Here is a 23,586-nt window from a genome sequence, read left to right as displayed (position 1 = left end):
CGTCGCTTCCGAGCGGCCCCGCCCGGGAACCCCGCGCGCCCGCCCCGCCGCGCGTTGCCATGGTGACCGGGGCGCGCGCGCGCCGCCCCCGGGGCAGCCCCGCCCCTCCCGCCTCCTCACCGGGACCTCCCGCCCGCAGGGGGGCGCGCTTCGCCCCTCGCAGAGCGGGATCCGCCGGCCTCGCGGGCGCCGGTGACGTCACGGCCCGCGGACGCACGGGGCCGGGCGCGCTCTCTGATTGGCTGCCGGCTGCGATTGGTCCCGCTCGGCGCGGGGGCGGGGCGGGGCCTGTCCCGGAAGCGCGCGGTGCAGGATGGGCAGGCGGCGCGTGCGCAGTGCGGGGCCGGAGGGAAGATGGTGCTGATCAAGGAGTTGTGAGTCGGGGCGGCGGGGCCGGGGGCGGCGGGGCCGGGCTCGGTGCGGGGCGCGGGGCTCGGTGCGGGGCGCGGGGCTCGGCGGGGCCGCCCGCAACCCTGCCCGCCGGGCTCGGCAGCGCCGCGGGCTGAGCCGGGCCCGCCCGCGGGGCTCGGCCGCTCCCTTCCCGCGGGCGGGGCCCGGGGCGGGGGCCGGACCCCAGCACAGCCCCGCGGCGGGGCCCGGGGCTGCCGGGCGCTTCTCTGCCGTTCCCGGGCCTGGTGCCCCCGCGCTGCTGCTCCGCTGCCCGAGGGAGCCCCCGGCGCCCCGCGCGTTTGCTGGCAGCGGGGCGGTCCGGCCGGTAATCGCTGCCCCGCCGCGGGGAGGCCTTTCCCCGCGCAGCGAGCGTCTCTGGCCGGTTCCCTGGGCCCGGCGTTCTGCCCGCCCCCGTGTCCCAGCGCGCACCGCTGGCGCTGCTCGCCCGCGGGGCCCCGTTCCTGCCCGGCTGGAGCAGGAGCTGGGGCAGCAGTGGTGACAGGGTCGGGTCTGCCGCTCTGCAGTCACCTGTTCTGCTGGAGCATTATCTGCTTAGGGTAGATCTTTCCCCGAAGGTCTTCTGCCACCAGCTGGTTTGTTGTGCCCCTTCCTCCCAGACCCGTTGGCTTTAATTCACCTCAAAGTCCAGTGATACGTGGCCTCTGTTGTGGCAGTAGGTGTGATGTGTGGGTTCAAAGCAATAGCAGCAAATACGTGTGTGAGGCACATGGGAGACTAACATAGAAAAAAGCTTTATCCAGTAAGAGATGAAGAAGCTGCATGGAAATTGCAAGGCTGGGCTGATCTGCAGGGGTGGCAGTTTTTGTCTTCACAGGTTGGTGCCTGTTGTGCTGGGGGTGCAGGGGGCTCAGGTGCTGAACCCACTTTCATGGCAGTGCCTGAACAAAAGCTTGTCAAGCTCCCTGCTCACAGCACACACAGCAGGGAGCAGCAGGAGTTTAACCAGCTGACTGTAAGTTTCTTCCTCTCTAGAACAGTGGACAAGCCTGACTTATGTTGGTGTTCTCAGGAGGTTTGTGTTGCAGCGGATGTTGAAGGCCACCAGGTTGTCAGGGAGGGGAGCACATCACCTGAGGGCCCCAGGACAGCGGGGCTGTTCCTGATACTAATTTTACTGCTTCCTCCCTGAATATCTTTGTTACAGTTTATATCTGTTATCTGCAGATGAAGCCTAGTGATTCTTTTTGCTGAATTTGCTCTTTTCCTCTTCCAGCCGAGTGGTTTTACCCTGCTCAGTGCAAGAGGTATGTCCTCCTTCCTGCTGCTGTTTCGGGTGCTGGGTGGGAAGGTCTTAGTGTCTTATTTAAGTCTAATTAGCCTGTATCCAAGCATTGCCTCTGCTGTGCCCCCCTCTCTGCCACACCTGTGAGCCACCAGCCCAGCAGCTGACCTCTGGCAGGTCAGGGGGTGTCAAAGGAGGCAAGTGCCTGCAGGCAGAGAACCTTTAGCTCTCTCTGAGCCACTCCACAGCTTACAAGCAAGAAAGGAAAGTTGTGCAATTCTGCAGTGCAGCAGAATTTTCCTGCTGATCAAGGCACTGAGTGGCTCCAAGCCTTTTCCTGAAGGCAAAGGTGGGAATTGTGTTCCAAGATCTGAAGCCAGCAATTTAAATGGCACTGAGATACATTTGAATGAGAGTCACCACAGGATGTCTGAGCATGTGGCTGAGGGAAAATGTTGCACTATGTTCTGCAGTTTCCATGTTATGGGTCTTGTGAGGGCAGGGTCTGGTTGGTTGAAAGGACCAATTTGGGAGGCTCAGGGCTGGAAAGCAATCCTTTCAAAATCTTGTAAACTAAAAATTATATTTCTTTTATGCAAGTAAGAACAACATATAATTTGCTTTTATGATGATGAAAATGAAGGATAAGGAATTTGATGTGCTGTACCCTTAGGTATGTTGTGTTATGTGAAACAAGCTGGGTACAGACCTGGTGCTTGGGAGCTGCAGATACATTTTGCCAGCAGATTGTCATGTTTTACTAAATGTTTTTTTTATGTGGTGTGTTTTACATTCCTGATCTTTTTTTTTTTTTTTTTGTACTACCAAATTTTCACGGGAAACAGCTCAATTTTTTTATGCATTACAAGTTTTGGCTAACTTTAATGTTGAAATTATCTTGACTTTTCAGTATCAAGTTGGGCAGCTGTATTCTGTGGCAGAAGCTAGCAAGAATGAAACAGGAGGTGGCGAAGGAATTCAAGTCTTGAAAAATGAGCCTTATGAAAAGGATGGTGAGAAGGGACAATACACCCACAAAATCTATCATTTAAAGAGGTGAGGAAAACATTGACACATGTAGTGGTCACTTGGTGTTGAGAGAGGAATGGTCAAAGTGAGGGCAGCTCTCCACTGTTCACTATTTTGGGGTGGTTACTGGGGTTTTCTGCCTCTTTTTAATTTCCTGGATTGTGCAGGAATGTGCTGGTGAGTGGGAAACACGTGGGATACACTGGGCTGGAAATATGTGGGAGAGAGTAGGGGAGAGCCCCACAAATGTCTGATCTGTGGATTGTGCCTTTCTTACTAGAATGGAATAAATCAATGAGGAATTTCAGCAGGCAAAAATTTATCAAGTGTTGTCCCTGTTTGTTTCTGACAGTAAAGTCCCTGGGTTTGTAAGGATGTTTGCTCCAGAAGGCTCCCTGGTGTTCCACGAGAAGGCCTGGAACGCGTATCCCTACTGTAGAACAAGTAGGTCTCCTGTTCTGTGTTTTGCTGCCAATGTTCACCCCAGGGATGGTCTTAAGTGGTTTTGGAGAAAAGAGGGTGCCATCAAGTGGAACATATACTTCAGATTTTCATGTTGCATTTGTGAGATCTCCTCTGAAAAGGAGAGTTGCTCCTGGGGAGCAGCTTCACTGGTTCCTGCAGGGTCTTGGTGTCCAGTGTCCCTGGGAGAAGACTGAAGAGGTGATTCACTTGAGGTCTAGAACAGAACCTGTTTGAAAATAGTTTAATTCTTCATAGTCTGTTAGAATAAGGTGACTGCTTTATTGTACTGCTTTTAGCTGTGTGAGGTCTAAGGGTGGGCTCTCTTTCTTTTGAGTTTCTGTTAAATAGTTTGAAGTGTCTTACAATGAACTTGGAAGGTCACAGGCTCGAGGCACACAGATCCTGTTGGTCTGAGTGTTTCTTATGCTGTGTTGCAGTCATTGTAGGTGGGACTTCTCTGAAACTAATAACACTTTCTGTACACTTTCTGTTTCCTTTTCATTTGCATGGTGTGTGTTTCCAACGGCCAGTTGTGACGGTGAGTATTTGAATTACTATCAGTTCTGGTTTCTGAAATGTGTTTTATCTGCTGTTACTGATACAATTAACTCTGACTGTGGCAAGCTGGCTCCAGCCTTTTATATGTGCCTTGCCAGGGTTCCTGGCATAGAGCTCCTTGTTACTTTATTTGTCTGCACTTGGCTATAATTAGAAAGAGCTGTAATTTGTCAGAAAAATGCTTTCAATTTTTTTGTATCTTCTTTTATGCCTTTACTTGTCACTACAGCTGCATAATGTCTGTCCTGGTAAAACAATGCTAAAAAAGAACAAGAAAAAAAAGAAAACAACAACAACAAAAAAACCCAGAGGTTTCTAAACTCTTGAATGCATAGAGAGCCATGAAATGAAATCAGTCCCTGACTGTGAAATCCCATTTCTGTAGAGTCAAATGGGTTAACTGAGAATCTAAGTGGATCATTGCAGCTGGGGGCTCTGGCTTTTGTGTAAGATGTGTGGGAAAGAGATGATTGTTATGACTTTATTACCCTGTGTGTGTTTTTTGATGACCTGTGTGAGGTAGATTAAAAGTTTAATGTTAAGTTGCTTTATCTGATCACTTGCAAACTTAATTTAGATTGTCACTAGGTGAATGAAACATAAGGAATTTAACAGTTGAGTTTGTGAGCTGCTCAGCTTGACCCATGGCCACACGTGTGCCCTGGTGTGACTTCTGGCTTCTGAAATTACAAGTGTCTGTGCTGGTCTAGACACAGTTTAGTGGCAGCTGGGCCTGTGTGAGCCTAATTGTGGTATACAGGGATATCTCATGCTTATTGGCCATTACCCCTGCCTCTCAGAATAATTTAAAAATTAATTAATTAAAAAATTATTGCAAATGTATTTTTGTTGTTTTGTCTTAACTTCAGTATTAATAATTTGAAAATTACTTGAACATAGAGGTAGCACATTTAAGGGCTGAGGAAGAGGGATGACAATTGTAGCATCATTTTTCTCTGTTTGCACAAAGAGTTGGATTTCTCAAACATGCCTGGTTTTAATTTAGTACTTACTGCTGTGGCTGATCCCTGAGATCTAGATACCAGTTATCTCATGGTACCTGTTTCTCTGTGTAGCTGAGGGGTCGGTTTCCTTCATGATGTAAATAGGTGGTGTTGCTAGTCAGGGCTTAGTAGTGACTTAAATGCAAGTACCTTTTGTCTGAATTTGAGCAGAGCAGTATAATCAGACTCATGCTTTTTAATTTTAATTCTTACAGAATGAATACATGAAAGATGACTTCTTCATAAAAATTGAGACCTGGCATAAACCAGATTTGGGGACAGCAGAGAACGTGAGTTGGGATTTGCATACCAAGCATTAGCAATGTTTTCAACAGAGTCACCTGGGTACACTATTCTGTACCTGGTAAGAGTGGATAATCACTGCATCAAGTCAAAATCCTGCCAGTGATTAATCGACAGGAGGAAAAGCGTTATTCAAATCCTTCTGGGGTGGTCAAGCTGTCTCACTTAATGAGATGCAAGAACAGGAAAAGATTTTTATCTTTTATGTTGAGGTCAGTGTGGATGCTTGGTTAGGTTAAATTAAACAGGTTTTCAGTAAATTATTTTTAATTTAATGTTCTTTTACCTTAGACATGCTAGGGCTGCTCAGGCTGACATGTTTCTGTGAAAACAGGTTTCACAGGGCTGTTGGAGTTGATTTATGTACAATTCTGTGGAGTTACATATTGAAGCTGCTCATGTACATTTTCTAGGCTGTTGATACTCTTGTTTTTCTCCCTAGACAGTTGGTTCAGTTCACAGGTCTCTTCAGGAGACTTTTCTGTTTACAGTGACAAACATATTTATAAACCATCCATGAGAGGAGAGTTGTCAGAATATTTTCAGTGCTTGAATGAATGTAGCACTGGGTGTGCTGCAGAGGAGGAGAGTAATTCTTGGGCAGCTCTGCTTGCTGTAAGTTGAAGTGTGCCTCACAGACTGCTGGTGGGAACCTAAATACACCCTCAGATCTTCCTATACCTCCACACTTCATCTGGCCCATATTAAAGGCAGCCCAATGGTTTAGAGAACCTGGTGGATTCAGTCAGGTTATTGAAACCTGGCAGATTTGCACTTTGCAATTTGTGTGGCTGCTTTCTAGATGGAAAAGCTCATGCATGTTACTGAATGGGTAGTGCTTGAACTGAAGGGTTTGTGCCTGTTTAGCATTGGTTAGTCAGTGATATAAACCGTAACTGTGGAGATGATTCTCTTTCAGAAAGGCAGAGGAAGAGAGGATAAGTTTTGGTAACTTTGTCTTTATGAAGCCCAGAGAACATCCACAGCATGCATGCATACTGCATGAGGTGCACCATGGGCTGAGATGGCAGCATGGAAATTATTCCTTTTCCTTTTTTTGCAGGTGCACAATTTAGACCCAAACACGTGGAAGAGTGTTGAAGTTGTCCATATTGACATTGCAGATAGAACCCAAGTAGAACCAGGAGTAAGTAGAAGCTCTGCTGTTGGGGTGGGGTGTGCAGCTGATTCCATTGCTGCTTTGGGTTGGTTGCAACTGAACTGAAACCGTGTGGGTTTCACCCACCAGATAATGGAAGTGGTCTTAAATAGAGTCATTCCTTCTGAAGTTCCACATTCAGTTAATGCCTTTACAGCTTCAGCCTACTGAATGTGACTTACAGTTGCACAATTAAGACCTGAAGGGCAATAGGCTTTTGGCACAGGAGTAATTTTTACTTTTAATTTATTTGATCAAGCCAGCACTTGTGTGCTCACCTTGGTGTGTGGAACCAAGTCCAAGAATCTATCCCAGCTGTCCTGCCCAGCAGGGCACAGGGTCTCCATCAAGCTACTCCTGTGCTGCTGCTTATTAGTTACAGGTTCTTTTAATTCTGTCCCTTCACAATCAAAGAGGATCATTAAGTTTTGCCTTTGAAATCCACTCTTGTTTTTTTATTTTTAAACTTTTTTCATTAGAGTAGTTCTCAAGACATGAACTGCTCATCTCTTCTGAAAGATGTGGGATTACTTTTTTCTGTTTCATCTTTAGTGGTTGCTTTGGCAAACACATGTCCTGGACACACACAGAAGTCCATCCATAGGAGTTTGGTCTTTTGTCTGAGAACTTGAAGCTTAATATCTTGAGATTAGAAGCAAAAATTTAGAAGGACAGATTTTATTAGTAAGACCACATGGTTATTCAGTGTATTTGTACACAGAGTGTGGGTGTTTATTTGGAAGGAGTGTCTTTACCAGGTTCGTGGGCAGGTGAGTGCAGCAAAGATCAGAGCTGTCTGTGCACACCTGCAGTTTGCCTTTTCAGTAGCACTTTGTACAGAAAAGAGAGTGGCTTCCTCAGTGTGACATGGAGAAAAAATACTTCTCTTTTGCCTGACTGATAATTTAATTAACTGGGGGGGATGTTTCCTATTTATATTTTCTAAACAATTTGTCTTCGAGATTTCAATAATTCTTTCTGTTCCCCCGCCTCCTTCCATCTTCATGTGGAAGCCATTTCATATGTGGAAATCCTCACAACTATTTTCAGCACATTATCCTCTTTTTTTCTTTGGTGTATTTGACTTAGAGTATCAAAACTCTGAGTGTAGCATGGTTTAATCTTGAGTCTTAAGTCTCTTCTTATGTTTCTACATTCTCTTTCTTTTTTAGTAACTTCTAACACCATTTACTTTTTTAGCAAATATTTTGAACAAATCTTTCCAAATTCAGCCTCACAGTGTAACCCATCATTGTGCAGGAATAGTTGGAACTAATTTTCACTGTGAGTCAAATTTTCATTTCTATTTCAACTCATAGAAAGTCAGTTTTGCAAAGTCCTGACTTTATTAAACAAAGACTGACTTTGTACTCACTTTTCTGCAGATGTTGATAGTCTGAGTTGCCTGCAGGCTGACACCCTTCCCACTCCACTTGTTTGCCCCCTGAGGAAGTATTAGCTGTTATCCTTGTGTTCTCTTTGTCCAGAGGTGCTTTTCTGACAGTTTATTCACCTTTGCTCAGTGATGTTAGATCAGTCACCAGTTCCCTCTTTTGGGTGGTTTCTGAAATCATGGGCATTGTGTGGCCTTTTTTCCCCCTAATGTTGCAATTCTTGTTTGGGATTTCTCCCTCCAGGTGGCTGGGTGGGGGGTTTGATGTTCTGGTTTTCTTACTGAGAAGGAATAGTCAGTGTTGCTGAAGGAAAGTTATATTTGCATGTTCATTTTCTCAGTCATAGTTTTGCCTTGAAAAGCAACCCAAGTGTACTCTCTGGGATAGCAGGATGACTGAAAGGCTGGAACTACATTTGTAAGAGCCAGCAATTTTGGTAAAAGTTTTCATGTATTCAGTGAATGAACCTTGTCCAACCCATTGTAGTGTGGCAGTTACTTTAGTTTCAGAACTACAATCAGCAAAAATACAAAAATAGTAAATTTCTTTCAGATACTAATGGCATGCATATGCTAACTCATGCTTATTTGAGTATGTATAGAAATAATGTGGCCAACATCTGTTGCTTGCTTTATATCTAAATTTAACCCTGCCCTCTCTTAATCATCTCCAGTGAATAGGCTGTTGCATTATGTGATTTGTATATAAAAATCACTTCCCAGGAGGGTAAAACTTTTTAAAGAGTAAGCAGAAGTGAATGCTCAATTAACATCAGAAGAGGCTACATTTTTGGAAAAAAAATATAAGAAAGTGTGTAGTACAAACAAAGAAATTGAAGTCAGGTTTGTAGCTTTTTTGTGCAATGTAGAAATTCAGTGTCTTGCTCTAGGTTGTTGTGCAGCTTCATTATATTTCTTGAAACAAAGCTCTAAAAATACAGTTTTATACAGAACAGTCAAATTACTGAAAGCATGGATTGAGTACTAGAGATACAAATTGGAATATAGGAAATGCTCTTCTTTTTTTAGTTTGCAAGAGAGTGTTGGAGGGTTGTTGAGTGAAAGAGCTGTTCTTTCTCATGGGATGATCTCTCCCAATTCAGACTTGATTTCTCACATGGTAAACATCTAAAAAGTCCCTATTATTAGTGTCACCATGTGTTTTATTGGTGACAGTCGTGGAATGTCTCATCTAAGTCATAAAGTTGACTCTGTGTTAGCAAAAGGACCAGATGATACCTCTTATTTAATTTTTAAAAATCCAGACCATTCCTTCTTGACAAAGCAGGAGGGCCCTGCTGTCTTACCCGGGATTTGTTGGACACCAGCTCTGCAGGGCTGGCTCGTTTTGGGTCCAGGTGCCCAAAACATGCCAGTGTTTATCTGGCACATCAGATAAGTCACAGTAGTGCTGGTGATTGTTGCAGGTATGAGACTTGGAAAGCATGCAGTGAGCTGGGAATATGACATGCTTTGATCAACCTGATGTTGATCCTTTACTGTGAACAGAGCTATGGATCACACCAGAGAAAGTGCTGGCATGTGTTTCCTTCCACAGTCAACTTTGTCTGTTTCCACTAAATAACACTGAGAGTTATCTGTATTCTCCTGTGGAAAAACTAATGCACTGTTGAGCTGGGAAGCTGGGAATTGTGTTCACCTGCCTTTCCATGCCACTCTGTTCAGGAAGCTTGCAGATAAGACATCAGACTTGCACCATGTTTGTGGTAGGTTCTAAAAGTTCTCTTAAAATCATTCAGTCCTGTTTACGTACTCTCAAGTTCCATAGTACCTGATAGAGGGAGCTATGAGCTCTGGGAAGTGCTGTTACTCATTTTAGCAGGTCTTCTTAATGAGATTAAGAATTGTAAAGAAGCACCCGGATCCTGGGTTTGTTATGATTATTGCTTGATTGTATGTGGTTCACAGTCTCTCTGTGTAATTCTTTATAATAGTTTGTTGCATTTGTGTGCATTATTTGGAGGTTTTGAGCAGAAATTGCGTATGAAACAATATTTGTGTATTTATTGGAAAGGGTTTTTAGCTCTTCTATATTGTTATGCCACTGCATAATGATGTTTTGCCTGTCTAGCTTTCAAGAGGACTTCAGAATTTTTTAGCTGTATGTTTTTGTTCCAACAGCTGCCTGTTTTTCTTCCTAAGAAGGACTTGTTGCTGTCAGGAGTTAAGCTCTTGCTGCAGAGAGATTTTTCTTAAACTCAGCAAAGAACTGTTGTTTATTTGTACTTTGGCTCTAGTCCAATCTTCTTCCTTGCATGCTCGTAGGGCTTGTGTATTGAGAAGAGTTCCTGCAATGCTTTCTTGTCCATCTAGACTTGAATCTAGACAGGGGTTTTTTTTCCTGTCCTTCACAGTTCTCCTTGGTTGTGGGTGTGATGGTGTTCTTAGGTGGGTGTTCATGGTGAACCTCACATGATCAATTACTGAGGTCAGGGTTTTTAATCCTGCCCTGATTTCCAAAGTAGCATCTTTCTCAAATAATCATTTTCCTACCCCTCATCAGTAAAATTAAGTAAATCCATACACTTGGAGGAGTTTGTTGTCTGTGAGCTCTGTTGACAGCAGCTTTCCCCGGGGTGCTCTGTGGTGGGGCAGGGCCTGCTGCCCTCCCCGCTCTGCCCATGGCCCAGGGACATGCAGGGGCTGGTTTTGCAGCTCAGCTCACTTGTGCCACCTTCTCCTTCTGTTCTTCTTTCTCAAGAGTGGACACACATTGCAGCTTGGAAAATGCTGGCAGCCCAGTGTCTGTATGACTGCTTTCTCTTCCCCTCAGAAGCTTCCCAAACCCGCAGCGCTCGTGGCGGGTCTGAGCTGGAGGCAGGTGGTGGAACCTGTGCTGTGCCCAGTGCTGAGCTCCACAGGGGCAGGCAGGGCAGAGGGCTCGGGGGTGTTCCACACACTCTGATGTGTGCTACACCCCTCCTGCCCTAGACCACTTGGGAGAATCAGTTGGGTAGTCTTGAACAGAAGATGAATGCTCACTTAATAAAAAGTGAGATGTTGAACCTCTTTGGTTTTTTCCGACTCTCAGGAGCTTTTTTTGTTGTTGTTGTTGTATCCTAGGACTACAAAGCTGATGAAGACCCTGCGTTATTTCAGTCCGTTAAGACGAAGAGAGGACCTTTGGGGCCAAATTGGAAGGTAATAAGAACTGATAGTACAACCTTTTGAAGTCTTCAGCAGCAGAAAACAAAACTCTAACAGGGCAAGCTCTTGGTCTCTAGTATCCTAAAGTGTGGTTGTGCAGGCACAGAGTAGGCAGAAGATGCACCACCTTTCTGCTGTCAGGAGCTTGATGTGCCTTAAGTGTGAAATAACCAGGTTTTATATTTTTACACAGGTTTCTCCCATTGGCTGCTGTCAAAATACTAGAGCCAGGCAGAGCTTTGGTCCAGCTGGCAGGTTTGTCCTGGGCCTGAGCATTAGCTGAATATCATGGAAAAATAAATAAATCGTGTGTTTCAAGGTGATAGTGAGAGGAGGCAGTGAGGGGACTCCCATTTCTGTAACACTCTTTCTCCGTAGGCAAAGCATTCTTACTAGCAGGGTAAAATTGTCACAGGGATTATTTTTGTAAACTGTGCTGAAAATGTGCATCCTGCCCTAGATATTTGTTCTCCTTCCTTCTCAGGAAGGAAGCAGGAGGCTGATGGCCTATTTGGGCCCCTGTAACCTAAGGAAAGTGGGAATACTGGTTTGTTTTTTAACAACTGTAAAATGAGAACTTTGAATGCCTGGAACTGGCAGAACTGAATTTCTATATTCTATTTAGTTCTGTCCTTTTGCTAGTGTCTGGCCACAGGCTTGTGCTGTTTGGGAATTCCAAACAGCAGCACTTTGTTTTTTGCTTGTGAATGGAACATCAGTGTTCTGAAGATAATTGGTTTTCATTTAAGTTCTCTCTGGTGATATTTGTAATAAAAATTCTGTATTAAATAAATATGTATTCTTCACCAGGATTCTTGTAAGTTAGATTTTGCAGTGAACCATGTTACTCTGTGCATGGCCAACAGGAGTTACCCATTTTATGGTTAAAAGAAACCCAGTTTAAAATGCCATAAAGTATTTTTACGTATAAGTTTGTTGCAGATATAAATAATAAAATTTTGTTAGCTTCTTGTAGTGATTGCTTGTTATTCAAGCCAAACTCACAGGTTTTAGGGTTTTTTTAAGCAACTATCAGCTTTCTTATTGGACATGAGTTTTTTCCTCATTTTTAATTCCTCTTTTATGAGGCTTTGAGTAACCAAACATAGTTTGTTAAACTGAAAACGTGACATGGTCTCTTGTATTGCATAAATTTGACTGCATGAATTGTAGAAAAGTGACTGTGTAGGATGATACAGGTACCTCAGACTTGTTTGGATGTAGGAACTTAAAACAGAACCGTAGGAACCACAGGAAATGTTGGTGGGTGTCTCCTGAATTTCCCTCAGTTCTGGGGTCCTTCCTTTGCACAAATCCTTCAGCTGGAGCTGCCTCCAAGCAGTCTTTGCAGTGGAGCTTTAGTTGGTCCTTGGCTACCTATTGGTGTTGATGATAAAGAAGTTCTCTCCCTGTTTATGTCATAGTAGCAGTCAGGTCTGCAATTCATTATGCTTAAATGAATATGTAAATCATGTTTCACAACTAGAAGTTACCTCTACACCTAGATGAGGGAAGTGGGGGAGCAGGGAGATCATGGGGTGCCTGAGTGGGCAGAGAAGACCCGTGGTCAGCTCAGGTTTCATGTGCTGGGAGAAGCAAACCTGAGGAGTGGTCGTGTGCTCTCTGAGCATCCACCTTGCACTGAGCATCTTGGTACAACTCAGGTTATAATTGTCTTTGTGCAATGAACCCAAAAGTAAAAAATAATTTGGTGCAAGCTGTTGGAGTCAGGCTTCATTGTCCTTTCAGAGCATCAGGAAGTATATTACAGTGGAAATCATGAAATGAAATCCATGTTAAGACTCAGATTCATAGAGTATTTTTGCAGCATGGAATAGAATTGTGTTGCAGATTTGACCTGATAATTTGTTAATCCCTATTACCCTTTGTCCAGAGCACAGTGCTAAGTATTTACTACTTAGAATTCTAAGTAGTATTATAATTCTAAAAATGCTTAGCATTTTAATTCATAATTGTGCTAAAACAATTTAATTTACTAGAAATTAATAATATAATTTCTAATACTAAAATAATACTTGGACTTCTATTTTTTTGTAGTTACATTAAACTAATTTGAGTCAAGTAAAATTTTTAGATGATAAATATTTCCTTCCCATTATCTATAAACAGAAGGAGCTAGCAACTGATGAAGAGTGTCCTAAAATGTGTGCTTACAAGTTGGTGACTATCAAATTTAAATGGTGGGGGCTGCAGAACAAAGTTGAAAACTTTATACAAAAGGTGAGTGCTTCTCCCTTGCTGGGATGTTGCTGGGGGGCTGGAGTGGTGCTGGGCAAGTGGGTGGGTCTCTGTTGACACGGGGTTTCTGAGGAGGATGAAGTTTCCTGTTGCTTGTAGTCATTCAAATTGAACAGCTGCAGTCCTTTGGCAAAATGTAGGCCTGTTACTCATGTTTGTTTATCTTCTTAAAGCAAGAAAAAAGGATATTTACCAACTTCCATCGCCAGTTGTTCTGTTGGATTGACAAGTGGATTGATCTGACTATGGAAGACATTAGGAGAATGGAGGACGAAACCCAGAAGGAGCTGGAAGCGGTAAGGGTGCTTTTCTGAGGGTGGTGTCCATGTGCTGTCTCCTCCTGGATGTATCTGGGTGGGAACTGGCACAAGTTGTGTCGTGTCCGTCCCCTGGTGTGTGCTGGGCACTCGCTGAGGAGCAGTGCAGCCCCTCCAGCCTCTCCTGTGCAGACCCACTCTGAGCGCCTTCAGGCTGTGCTGTGTCAAGCTGGAAGGTGAGTGTTTCTGATATCCCTAAATCCAGAGCATCTGCCCTGACCAGCTCTTTATTCATGGTACCCCACCCATTGCTCACAGTCCCATTCAGGGTCTTTTCACCACTTGGCAGTTAGAATTCAGAGCTGTCATCTTGCTTTGCCATCATGTGTTCTGCTTTGGTTTGTTTCCATCATTAGATCTGCTTCCTTTTTCTCTTCAAACATGTCTTTAAAGAAGCTTGAGTCAGCTGTCACGTGACAGCTGTTCCACTTTTCCCAGTGAGCTCCAAAACTGAGAGCTTTACTTGCAAAAAGGAAGTCAGTAGAATTAATGAGCTTGAGGTAGTGTCAGTTGTCATGCTTTAGTGGTTGTGAGGATCATATACATACAGCCTGATGTGTCTTTGGACTGATGTCTTGAAGGAAACTCATCCATAAGGCACTTTCTCTCTTTCCTTTAAGAGCAGAGGTTCATCATAGGCTAGAGAGGAATCCCTCTTCTGTAGCATCTTTCCAGAGTGTGACCTTTGGCATGAACCTTTCTCAGTTTAAATCCTGCTGGTTTTTAAGTTATTTGAGGTCCTTGGATTTGCAGTTCTGTTTCCTTCCTGTTTTGCCAGTTACTTGGTGCCCCAAACCCTTTCAGCTTGTCACTTTCCTTCCATTGCCTTGGTTCTTTCATGACATGATGTGTCTTCAGCTAGAACTTGCTTTTTTACTTGATTGAACTCATTTCAGCTGCCAGCATCTTTAAACAGATTGCTGGTGCTTTATACCTGCTGCTGACACTGTTTCTGAAGTGCATTTGGTGGTTTGTGCCTGGCACATTTTTTCTTTTAGTATCAAGCCAAGCTGTAGGTCCTCTACCCCCTTGCTGTGCTCTCCATGTTTGGACTTCATGAGCTGTGTGGAGCCTTCTTGTGTTGTGTACAGGTCGTTTCTGGATTTGGAAGGAGTTTCTTCACTGTTCTGTGTGTTAATGGGTAGATGTTCCAGACTGGTTAACCCAAACTTTCTAATAAGCTGAAGGGTTTGCCTGCTTGGGCAGGTCCCAGAATATGCTTTGGCAGAGAATGGTGTTCTCACCCTGGCAGGCACATGTGCTCCCACTGGTGTTGGCATGTTTTGGGTTATGGCAGGTGTTCTCTCAAATCACATGGATTTCTTCATTAATTTTATGCCAGAACCTATTCCTAGAACCACCTTTTCCTAGGTGTTAGTGAAGGAGGAAGAGTAACCGCTTTCCTCTCTGTGATTTTTGTCAGAAGGGTACTCTTCTGCACACCCCTAGTTCTTTATTTGGAATGAAAGGGGTGTATCCATTTCCCTGAGGAAGGTCAGTGGCAGTGCCTGAAGGTGAGTGCTGGGAGGGGCAGCACCCTGGACACATTCAGGTGCCTGAGGGCGTTTCCCTTTTTGTCTCTGTGACTGGCTCCTTGTCCTCTTGTAGAGAAAGTTTTGTTTGACATTTCTCACTGGTAAGTAACTTTAAAATATTTTTTGCAAAATATTTGCTGCTTTTTAGTTCTTAAGCAAAACCCAGATCACATGTTTCTGGGTGTAACATATATCCTTGTTCTTAAATATCAAAATTATTCATTTACTATTTTCTTATTTTGCAAAGCAATGCAAATAGAAATTAAAATGCCTCGTGCAAGACACTGACATCAGGAGCTTAAGTGTATTACTTGTTGAAAAAGTCAGTTTTTGAAAGAGAAGTGTATTGATTAGGTACACTAACACCATTTTTCTGTGTGTGTTGTGAAATGAGAGGAGTGAGGACCTAAATATTTTGGGTTTTCTCAACTGTTATAATAGAGGTGTCTACAAACACCTATAAATGGTGCAATTTCAAGACTTCTGTGGTGAAGTATATTATTGGAGAGTAAGCTAAAGAAAAAAATGTTACTGCCAAATAAAATATGAATGCTAATTTTATCCTAAATTATTTATTTTTATGTTTTATATTCAACTATTTCATCCACTGTGATAAGGAGTAACTTTCATTAAATCCCAAGTATACTACAAAACATTTGGTTTATGGCCAGGACCACTGGGAAGGGAGCACTTAGTGATGAGGTGCTTAATATGGCAAGAGGATCTTCCTGTTTCCATCCCTGCAGAGAAGCAGTCAGGTTTTTTGAGTGTTGCACTGGGCAGTTCTGTGGCACTTGAACCACTGCAGACACAAGCCTGATGCTGCTGGCAGCAGTACGTTACTTACAGTACATTTCTCACTGTTCCTTTCATCATTAACACTCTTTCTTCCTCCTGCTTTGGGCTAATCTTTCTCTTTGGATTCTTTGCACATTTTGGTTCTTTTGTTGGTCCAGTTCTTCATCTTAAACCTGTTTTTATAGTCAGGGTCTCTGCTTTTGTTACTTTTTTGTTACTCTGAATCCTCATCAGTGTTCTTCCTGAGCTTCTCTATCCCAGCCCATATTTTTCTCTTTCTCTCTCACTTAGTGGTTTCTGTGTCTGACTCCTGGTTCATCAAATACGCAGCAGCTCCTCAGTGCACAGTAGGAAGGCAAAGGCATCTGCCCCTGCCAGGGCACTGGGACTGCCCTCCCTGCTGCCTGGGCTGGGCTGGAAATGCCACCTTACACAGATGCTGTGTCTCTGTCTCCAAAGCCTTCAGCTGTAGCTCGTTCTGGTCCTGGCCAGGGAAACAGTCCTGGTCACGTAGGTGGTCACTTCTCTCGTACTAACCAACAGCACGGCAGGTTCTGTGTGTGGTAGCTCACATTTTATTTTGCGTTTAGATGCGTAAGAAGGGTTCCGTTCGAGGCACTTTGGCTGCTGACGTCTAGAGGAGTTCTCTGTAGGTTCTGAGGCAAATCAAGCTGTGTAAGTCAACTGCTGGATGGAAAGGGAGAAGAGTGATTAATGTTCTGATGGATGGGAATTGCTGGCAGAAATAATCTGGACAGCCAGATACCCAGAGAACACTGCTGGGCCGTACCTCCCTCCTGTTTGATACCTGGTGGTGATCAACAGTTGGAGATGACCCTGTGTGCCCAGGGTACCTGAGAGGCCTCCTCCACAGCCGGGCGCTGGGTGGGCTGGGCAGGAGCTCGGTCTGGTGGCAGAACCGCCCGTGATGTTGCCCACGTCACCTGATGCTTGGTGCTCACCTGATGCAGAAACCAGAGTGAGCTGTCCCTGTCACCGCGAGGCCTGCAGGGACTCCTGAGCTTCCTCTCGCTGCACACCCGCAGCTCAGCGCTGCGTGGCCTGCTCCGCTCAGGGCAGGGATGGACGGTCCTCTTCAAACCATGGTGGCTTCTTGAAACCAGTGTCAGGCGTGTGTGTGTGCGTGTGTGTGTGCCCCACGCTGGTGTGTCCCGCCGGGGGTCCCGAGCAGGGGGTCCTGCTGGTGAGGCCCCTCGGGGAGAGCTGCTGCCCACCAGCAAGGTCACCCCCAGGCTGAGGTTCCCAATCCAGCCTGACGTGTCTTTGGTGTGATTTGCTCAGCCCTGGTGGTGGTTTGACTGCCCTGCCCAGGTTTTCTTGGAGGTTAGTAGAGCTGCCTATTTGGACCTTACTGCTGGAGGAGACTTGGTGCTGAGTTGTCTCTTCTCTTTCTCCACAGCTACGTAATCAAGGCCAAGTCAGAGGAACCAGTGCTGCCCATGATGAGTGATGGTGGATGAGCCGTCGTCACATGCAGCGCTGATACACAGACGTGTGTGTGGATGCATGATTATTTGTATATAATTATATATACGCACATGCATACTGAAAGGGGTTGTGACAGTGTCTCCAGGGTACTATACCTGTCCTCAGCAAAGATTCAAAGGAAACTGCTTTCATTATGTATACCCGAAGCAAATAAAAATCAACTGAGTAGTGTCATTTAAAGGATGAATTAACTGCGGAATTATGCTAACTGGTATGTTTCATGAATGTCAATACTGGACCAATTTATTCCCTACTTGTTTTTTTTCCTGTCTTGAGTCACTCTGCTATAACTGGCCCATTTGTAAAAGGAACAGATTCAAGTTAATTCCAGTTTTGTGTCTTCCCTATGTGATTATTTTTGGAATAGGAACAATGAATGTATTTATAGCTATTTATTTCTGGATTGTCATTAGCCTATAGTCAAATCAGAACAAAATTTCTACTAGTGGAAATTGGAAGACTTTTACTGTTGAAAAAGTTTAACCCAAACTTTATACCCATTCACTGATTTAAAAGAAAAAAAATCATGTTTTATTGGACTTTTGTACATTGAATTGCTAATGTTTTTTCTTCATTAAAATTGGCAAGATTAAGGAAAAATGGCTTGTGATTTATAAAGTAATTGCACTTGAAATTTTTCAGAAGCTGACTTTTTAGACAAAGATACTGGCAATACTTGTATAATATTTCAAGTATCTCTTAAGCTGTGCAGTGAAAATCAGGGGGGATGTTGGGTCTCCCCTAAAGCAAGACTTTTTAAATGGAATTGCTGTTTTCCAGAGTTTCACTTTGGAAGCTATGCAAATGGTCTTGATTTCACACACATTACGCAATGGAATATAATTGTGATTTTAGCTCTTTTCATGTTGAAAATACATTTTAAAAGAGATTTATACTTTCAGATATGATGAAAGTTTAAATTGTAGCATCTGACATCTCTCTGATATTTGATAGAAGTAGACACATAAAAGAAAAGATGGTTTAATAAAGACCTCCTGTAGATAGCTCTCAAATAGGGAAAATGTCTTCAGTATTTTTTAAGGAAACATTCAGAGCATATCATAGATATATAATTATCAAAGTGCTTGCTAGATCAGAAACAAATTACTGTAAAAACACTAGGTAGATAAAGTCCTATTAATGCCTGGTTTCCTCCCAGCATCCCCCGAAACCTTGGTGGGGAATCCTTGCTGGAGCTTCCATCTTCATCATCTCACAGACATCCAGGTATTTTGGAATCTCTGGCCTGCTTTGCTTGCAGCAGGAGATCCATCTGATTTCCATCTTGGGCAGGGACAGAGTGTTCCTGGGCTCCCAGGGGGCCAGGTCTGCCACACGCCTTGTCCTGCTGGTGGCCCGTCTGCCATGTGTGTGCACTGGCATCTCCAGTGTCACTGCACCCTCCTGCCCTCCCTGCTGCAAAACGAAGTTCTGTTTTCCTTTCCGGATTAGCAGTTCAATGGTTATTTGTCCTCCGTACCACCAGGAGGTTGGTTTTGTAAGTAAACATCCAGACGTGCACGCACACACACGTGTATGATTTCAGAGGTGTGTGGAGCCAGGGGCTGCTGCAGTCCTGGGAACCCAAGGGCTCACTTCTCTCCTCGGTGCTGGAAGACAAGTTCCACTGTCATCCCTGTGAGTCCTCACACAAACTGAGAAAGGGACCCGACAGCCTCGTGGTGCTGGACGAGCTGCGACAGTCTGAGAGAATCTTGTGGTGAATGTAAAATGTTTTGTTGACTTTGACAGTCTCTGGTCTGACCTACAGTAAAACAGTCAATGAAATTTAATTAAATAAATTTGATCATAAATTGCTCTGTCTCTTGTTTTAGGTGTTAGTAGGTACAGTTTGCTAGTGAGCTGGTGTTCAGTTGTGTGGAGCTGTAGGAGGAGGCTGCAGGTGCCCTGAGGTGCGCTCGGGTGTTGGTAGCGCCGGGGGAGGGACGGGAAAGGCTGGCGGGGATTTCTGGTTTGTTGTGGGATTTTGAGCTGAGCAGCACAGCCCGAGCTCGGGCCCCGGAGCAGGGAGGAGGTGTCCGGCGGCTGCCGCGCGGGGCACGGGAGGGTCCGCAGCGGCCCCGTGTGCGGGAGCGGCGGCTGAAGCCGCGTCCCGGGCCAGGGCAGAAGCCTCCCGGGAGCCCGGCTCCTTCTGGCTGCAGCAACGAGCGACCTTTCAGGTACGGTAAGATCCTGCGGGTGAGGCTGGTGCCTGCACCGCTGCCTGGAGCTTCAGCAAGGGCTTCGCTCCGGTGCTTTTCCTCTTCTCAGCACATCATGCAGGGGCTGCTGCTGCCAGAGCGGGGACTGGGGCTGCTGCCTGGCCCCGGGGGCACTCGGGGTCTGCCCCGACTGCAGGGCTGGAGAGGGCTGAGGGGTGCGGAGCTTGGCCAGGGCAGCTGGAGCCAGAGCTGGGGCCACCACCGTGCAGGGACGCTGTGGGTGTGGGTTAGGGATGCTGGAGGGATTTCCAGGGATGCTGGAGGGATTTCCAGGGATGCTGTAGTCCAGAGAGGTGCTGCAGGGACGTGGCCGTTCTGTGCCACAGCCTTGAGGCCTCGGCTGCTGCCGTCAGGGGCAGAGGGTGGTGAGTGTTGGTGGGTGGGGATGGGCCGCGCTGTTCACCTGGGGCTGCCTCGGGGCGGAAGGCTCAGAGCAGCAAACGCCGCTTCCTCGGGGTGTTCCTGGACGCCCCCCAGAAAAAGGCACAGCACCTACCCAGCAGTGTCCCCTGCTCTGTCCCCTTGTCCCCCTTGGCTCTGCCCTGGCAGGGCCCCCAGGCCCCTCGCTGGGCTGGGCTCTGGCTCCCCGCAGGTTCAGGCCGCCCCCTCGGGGCTGGGCAGGTTCCCACTGGCAGGGGCAGGTTCCTGCCTTCTAAGGTCGTGTAATTGCTTGCCATAAATTGAAACTTGTGTGGCTCCTTTTGGTAAATGCAAAATTGAATTAGTTCTTTTACTACACAGCTTGTTTAGCTTCCAGATGGCAAACCAACATGAAGTAATGGAAGTGCAACATAGTTTTGTTATAATGGATATGTAAACGTGATATTTATTCACTGCAATAGACTGCTGTGAACCATATTCCAGCAGTAACCTTTTAAATCCATCACTTGGCTGCACATAAGTGAGATCTAAAATGGACTTGTAAGGAATTTTGTTTTTTCCAGAGGATTTTTTTTTTAATCATTGAAAAGAAAGGGGGATGTTTTCCATCTTTTGCCTTACTGTGTGGACTGGGAAATGTCAGGAAAAAAAATTAAAATCTGCTGAGATTTATGTATTGAGGGTTTGAGTGTGTTGAGTTTTTCCACTACATTGCCTCTCTGTGTGCTCTCTGAGCAGCCTGAAGATCTCTCTTACATGAAAACTTACTGTGAATTTCCCAAAACTCCGTAGATTCAGCCATATTTAGGAGCTACATCATGTACTTGTGTCACCAGCAGCTTCCTAGGGACTCCGCAGCTGAGCCCTGCCCGTGTGTCCCTGCAGAAGTTTCTGCTCTTTGGAGGCTCCAGAGGAGCCCCCAGAGCTGGGCAGGGAGAGGGTGATGATGGCTGGGATGGGCTGTCAGGGAGTCTCCCTTGAAAATGTATTTTATAAAGCTTTGTTCTGGGCACTGTGAACTTGTGTTTCAGAGGAAAGCTTGGAGATTTTTCCTGTATGAGATCAGGCTCCTGGCTGCTCACCTCAGGAGGATGCAGTCCCCTGATTTTTGTTTTGGGGTAGCAAACCCCCTGACAGCTGAGAGAGGTATGAGCCCCTTTTTGTTCACCTGTTTGTGTTAGAGGACCTTTTCTCTGTCTCCTGAACCAGCAGCAGAGTCTCTGAGCAACTGTAAATGTTTGTCCAACTGCCCCTTCACTTTATGTTAGTTTTGGCTACAAGTAAAAAATGGAAGCACATTAAAATGCCTAAACAGAACTCCTTAAGGTGCCTATTTGTAGCACTTCAGCAAATTTGTTTCTGTTAGGACACTAGACCACACAAAAATATATAAATAAACACATTGGATTGCTACACAATACACAAGGAGAGGGAGGTGGTTTCTGAGCTTGGGCATGTGCCAGTTCAGGGAGCACTGGGACTGCAGAGGGACCTGGCCTGGCTGTCACTGTGTACTGCCCTGGTAGAAATCTCTCCTGTGAGTTAACGAGGATTGTTTAATCACTTGCCAAAATGCAGTTGTTCCAGCTGGACTCTCACTGGGCATGTGAGACATTCAAATAAGGGGAAAAAAGGAAGAAAAGCTGTAAAGGAGTTTGTGCTGTTTCCACAGCACTTCTAAAAGCTGACATTAATTTTGTACACCTTGTGCTTATGCTACTGCCTCGCAGGGCAGACTCCTGCTCCAGAACGGTTTTGTAAGGCTGAAAGACCAAATTCCACCCCTGTCCTCCCGAATGGGACTGGGACAGCTTCACCAGAAAGTATTGGTGAGCTGTGCTAACACCATTTGTGCACCATGTCAGTGGCTTCGGAACCGAGCGGGCAGGGCCGCGCGGGTCGGGGCAGCCGGAGGGCACCTGGTCCAGCCCCTGCACTCTGGGGCTCCTCTCTTTGCTTCCTCCTGCCCAGACTGTAACAGCCCCACCTTACCTGTCCTGGCTCTGCAGAGCCCTGGGCTAGGGGAGGCTGGGTTAGGAGAGCTGCACAGCTCAGACCCTGCATGTTGGCAGCACATTGGCAGTACGGCACATGCCTGGAGTCCGTGTCCCCCGTCCCCCCAGTCACAGTTGTGTATGGGTGCTGGTGCCATCCCCATGGGTCTTTCTCTCTTGCCCTCCTGCTCTCAGCTGCTCTCAGTATATTTTTGGCTCAGGGGAGGAACTTGTGGCTGATTTGTGGCTAGAGCAGCTGACATTTCCACGTGTCACTAAATCATAATTGCTTGGTCGGAAGTGATTGAACGTTAAAGGTGAAGTGCCCAGGTGGGTTGCAGTGGTGAGTGGCACCTTGCTGCATGTGGCTGGTGGTCACCTCTGCAAAGCCCTGGGAGGGTTTGGACCTGGTTGACATGTGGAAAAGCCTGGTGATGGTGAAGCTGTGTTTTGTTCAGTTGCTTATTGGTGGATAAGGCCCTACTGGCTTTTATTTGCTCTTCCCTGTAAAATCTTTGTATGAACGTTACTGCCATGCACTGAAATGGGGGAGGGTGTAGCTGTCTGCTGGACTGTGATGTGCAGAGCTCCCTGGGGATGCAGGGGACATGGTGAGGTCAGTAATTGAGCAGAAGCTGGAGAACTGCAGGTGCCTCCTTCCTGTGGTGACTGGTCGGAGAAGCAGCAGCTGGGGCAGGGGCTGCAAAGGGTGCTCAGGGCAGCCCTGGAGCCACGTGGAGCCCGTTGCTCTCTGGGCTGCTTCGTCCTTCTCTGCTGCTGGGGACACTGCCTGCCTACTCTGGGTAGGGCAAAGCTCCTTCAGGAAAAGGCTCCAAGGCAACGTGTTTGATTAACTTAGTTTGCAGTGCTTATGAGAACTGGAAAGGCCTTTATTTTTGAAGGTGTTCTAACCTGCTCTCTGTTTGCAGACACATCTCCCTGCCCTGTCTTGCTGTGGAGCAGAAACCAGCGAGGTCTCCTCACCCCTGGGCTCTGTGACCACAGCCCAGTGGCTGGAGCTGCCGCGGGAAGCCAGCCCTGGGGTGTCCCTGCTGACACCAGGTTCTGTTCTTGCTCCATTTCCTGCCCCTGCCACAATCTCTGCAAGGCGAAATGCTGCTGTGGGCCCCAGGCTCTGAATCAAGCTTCAGTAGGGCAAGATGTTAAAAGGAACAAAATGTTAGTTTTTTGTTATCACTCATACACACAATTTAAACTTTAGTCTTGGTCTGTGGTTCCTCCAGACCAGCTGCCTCCCTCCCCAGCCCCTGATACAAAGGACTCAGGGATTACAGCTGGAGCAGGGGGTCAGAGAGAAATCAGAACACCTGCTCTCATCAGCATCACCCCCCCAGCAAAGCCTTTTCCTCACGTTTGATAATTAGCCAGCTTCCTCACAGAGGATCTGTAGCCAACATTAATTAGGGTGGAATGTTTGCTAATTGCTTGTTCTTTAAAATAAATACAAGAATAGCTGGAGAAGCAGGAGAAAAGTCAGAGTCCTGCTTGCTGCACCTTGAGCACAGCAGCAGAGCCATCCCAGGGGCTTTTGTATCAGGTAGTAATTTTGCCACTGCATTTTATTCTTTCTTTTAAAAAAGCATATTCCTGAAAATTTATACCAGTAAGTTGTCTCTAATTTGAAGCTCTTGGTAGCAGAGTTGTTGTGGGTTTTATTTGCTTTTTATGTTATTTTCTTTATGTAAAAATCATTATTTATGTAGCTCCTTTGAGGTAGGAAAGATCATGATATGTTCCATGAGTTTCCAGCAACTGAAAGAAGTAACGTGAGGGTGTTAGACTGTTCCCTAGTGTGGCTGCTGAAATGGTTGTATGAGACTGAGAGCTTCCAGTGTCTG

The 23,586-nt window shown here is 45.9% G+C and overlaps 1 protein-coding gene across 2 annotated transcripts; it reads left to right on the top strand.

Annotated features, from left to right (window-relative positions):
- Positions 1 to 299: 299 nt before the first annotated feature.
- Positions 300 to 17,730, top strand: PITPNB (phosphatidylinositol transfer protein beta). 2 transcript variants are annotated; one of them, XM_051634072.1, is made up of 12 exons: positions 300 to 374; positions 1,625 to 1,655; positions 2,544 to 2,689; positions 3,015 to 3,106; positions 3,658 to 3,665; positions 4,905 to 4,979; positions 6,056 to 6,139; positions 10,629 to 10,706; positions 12,843 to 12,953; positions 13,145 to 13,267; positions 16,212 to 16,296; positions 17,042 to 17,056. In XM_051634072.1, exons 1-11 carry the CDS (start codon positions 355 to 357, stop codon positions 16,257 to 16,259), a joined length of 816 nt encoding a protein of 271 aa, XP_051490032.1. In that variant the 5' UTR covers positions 300 to 354; the 3' UTR covers positions 16,260 to 16,296; positions 17,042 to 17,056. The 2 variants fall into 2 exon arrangements, with proteins under 2 accessions (XP_051490032.1, XP_051490031.1); XM_051634071.1 differs by lacking the exon at positions 16,212 to 16,296 and having other exon boundaries at positions 17,042 to 17,730.
- Positions 17,731 to 23,586: the final 5,856 nt, after the last annotated feature.

The sequence above is a fragment of the Apus apus genome, chromosome 16, assembly GCF_020740795.1.
Source record: "Apus apus isolate bApuApu2 chromosome 16, bApuApu2.pri.cur, whole genome shotgun sequence".
NCBI classification, from domain to species: Eukaryota; Metazoa; Chordata; class Aves; order Apodiformes; family Apodidae; genus Apus; species Apus apus.
Note: the sequence above shows the minus strand (reverse complement) of the source record. Positions and strands in the feature narration are given on the sequence as shown.

Excerpts from the sequence above, each read along its gene's own strand:
- PITPNB (XM_051634071.1), top strand. The coding sequence starts at position 355 with ATGGTGCTGATCAAGGAGTT. Across the intron at positions 12,954-13,144 it reads TTGAAAACTTTATACAAAAG|CAAGAAAAAAGGATATTTAC; the intron begins GTGAGTGCTTCT and ends ATCTTCTTAAAG. Across the intron at positions 13,268-17,041 it reads CCCAGAAGGAGCTGGAAGCG|CTACGTAATCAAGGCCAAGT; the intron begins GTAAGGGTGCTT and ends CTTTCTCCACAG.